General features: G+C 41.3%; 1 protein-coding gene across 1 annotated transcript in view; it reads right to left on the minus strand.

Annotated features, from left to right (window-relative positions):
- The window catches only part of LOC101854497, a gene marked incomplete in the record, with an annotated part of 65,869 nt that overhangs the window by 42,855 nt on the left and 20,573 nt on the right, over nt 1-2,441 (minus strand). The window contains 1 exon segment of the mRNA XM_013082763.1: nt 1,519-2,028. Coding sequence (XP_012938217.1) covers nt 1,519-2,028 — 510 coding nt within the window.

Consider the following 2,441-nt stretch of genomic DNA (forward strand, 5'->3'; position numbering starts at 1 on the left):
ACAGACACACACATACACACACTCAACCCCCCTCACACACACACACACACACACAAACATCCCCCAACACACACAGACACACACATACACACACTCAACCCCCCTCACACACACGCACACACATACACACACACAAACAAACAAACCACAAAAAACCGGCTTGCTAGCTTATCGACAGCCAACGACCACTGCAACATCCAAAGGCGTAGAACGACTGATAAATCCAAAGGTCAAAGTTCAGGATGATGAGCATTCCAGATCATTTAATTGTTGATTCAGATTCTTCTGCTATTTCTTAAAACGGTACTTCATTTGTGTCGCTAAAGAAATGGTACATTTGAAAGAGCTCAGTAAGTTTGTTTTTGTTTAAGTAGAGGTTTTACGGCGCTCGCTACTGCATAAGGTCATATGAGCGCCAGAAGATTAGAGGTGTTACAAGAGAGTAAAAAACATAAAATAGAAGGAGGGGAGACAAGGACGATAGATGTTTGATAGGAAAGAAAAAGCAAACCACACCAGAGCACCCGCCAACCACCCACTAACAACAACAACAGAAACATTTGTTGAAAGCATAACAAAAAACAACCCCCAAAAACAAAGTAGAAAACAGCAATTTCCCCTTCCTGGTGTCTCAGTCTTTCTGCTGAGACATTGTATCCCTGATCTTTGCCTGGTTTGACCCAGATAGACGAGGTCTTAGCCCGCCTCCAAAGTGATCTAACGATCTAATTTGTGTTGACCATCACCATCATCAATAATTGTGAAGCGAGAGAAAAAAATGAGTTACTCCTCGGGTTCGAGCCTTAAGGAAACAGATATATCACGCTTATTGGTGAAGATTTTACAATTTATGAGAATAAAATACTAAAAGACATGTCATATTGAAAGAATATAGCAGCAATAGAAAATCTACAAATTTGACTCTAATGTTGAATTTTGGCCAACATCTCCGTTTGTGAATTGTGAGAAGTAACTCATTTTGTCAGCATACCTCACAATTTTCCCCCGTTCCTGGTATCTCAGTCTTCCTGCTGAGACATTGTATCCCTCCTAGCCTGGTTTGACCCAGACAAGTGAGGTCTATGCCCGCCTCCAAAATGATCTAATTAGTGTTGACCACTACCATCATCAATAACTGGTCACTTTTAAGGACAAGCGGGCTAACCCAGATTTCGGGGTTTCCAGAAATCTTAACCTACACCAAAAGTGGGTATTGCCCTACTAATGGGAGAAGTTTGGTTTCATTGGTGTGTATATTTGTTTGGTTCTAGAGAAAACTCTCCTTGACTTTTAAAGAAACTGAAGAAGGGGCAAAAACTTTACTGTCGATTTTCTCAAAACACCGTTTTTTTGGGATAGCCCCCTTGTGCTTGAAAGCGACTAATTTATTTATAGAGGCACCAACCATCCATGTCCAGGTGCTGTTTTAGCCATAACATGTGATGATGGGCGCATAAAAACACCTACGTTTAAAAAAGAAGAAATTGCAACAAACAAAAAAAATGAGTAAAGGATTACCTCCACTGATTTCCTCCGGTTTCTTGTTTTCGTTCTTCGTGTCTTCCTTCTCTCTGCAACTCCTTCTCTCACTCCTTCTCTCTGTAGACTCGCCATCTCTATCCAAAGACATCAAGGCACTCCCTCTAGACGAAGCAGTGCGGTCGTCGATGTTGGAAGCCTGTACATCAGATCGGGAATCTCCACCTTCCTGATCCACACCTCTCCTCTCGGAGTCAGAACCACTTCTCTGGTACGGCTGCCAAAAACTGTTGTTGTTGTTGTTGTTGTTGTTGTTGTTGTTGTTGTTGTTGTTGTTCGTTTGCAACGTTGTCGTTGTCACTGTATTGTGGTGTTGTTCAGACTGCGAGTGTTGCTGCTGCTGCTGTTGTTGAGAAAGTTGTTGTTGTTGTTGCTGCTGCTCCTGCTGAGTTTGAAGATGGTGCTGATGCTGATGCTGGTGGTGGTGGTTGTGGTGGTGATGGTGGTGGTGGTATCCAGAGCTGGTGACGTCATAAAACACATCCGAAGCTGACGTGGGAGGTGGGAGAATGTGTAAAGATTCCATTACGAACCACGTGGAACAAGGAGAAAAGGAAGGCACACAGGTGTGGTGTTATATCGCACGCTCCGCGACAGCGCAAGACTCAACAACACAGCGCTCAAGGCTGAGCCACAAAGGATGGAACATTCTGTTCATTTATATCCCAAGACAAGAGAAACTTGCACCTGAGATTAAATGCACAATCACTTTTTAAAAGATAAGATAAAAAAAAAAAAGAAAATCACCTACTTAGCTACATAAACCCCCCAAATGAAAACAAAAAAATATGACCAAATATACAGTAAAATAATTAATGCATACTATATACGTAGAATACAGAAATAAATTAATTAATAAATGTATAGATAAAAAAAACAAAAACAACATATAACAAGAATAA

This window comes from Aplysia californica, unplaced genomic scaffold (assembly GCF_000002075.1).
Source record: "Aplysia californica isolate F4 #8 unplaced genomic scaffold, AplCal3.0 scaffold00192, whole genome shotgun sequence".
Lineage (NCBI taxonomy): Eukaryota > Metazoa > Mollusca > Gastropoda > Aplysiida > Aplysiidae > Aplysia > Aplysia californica.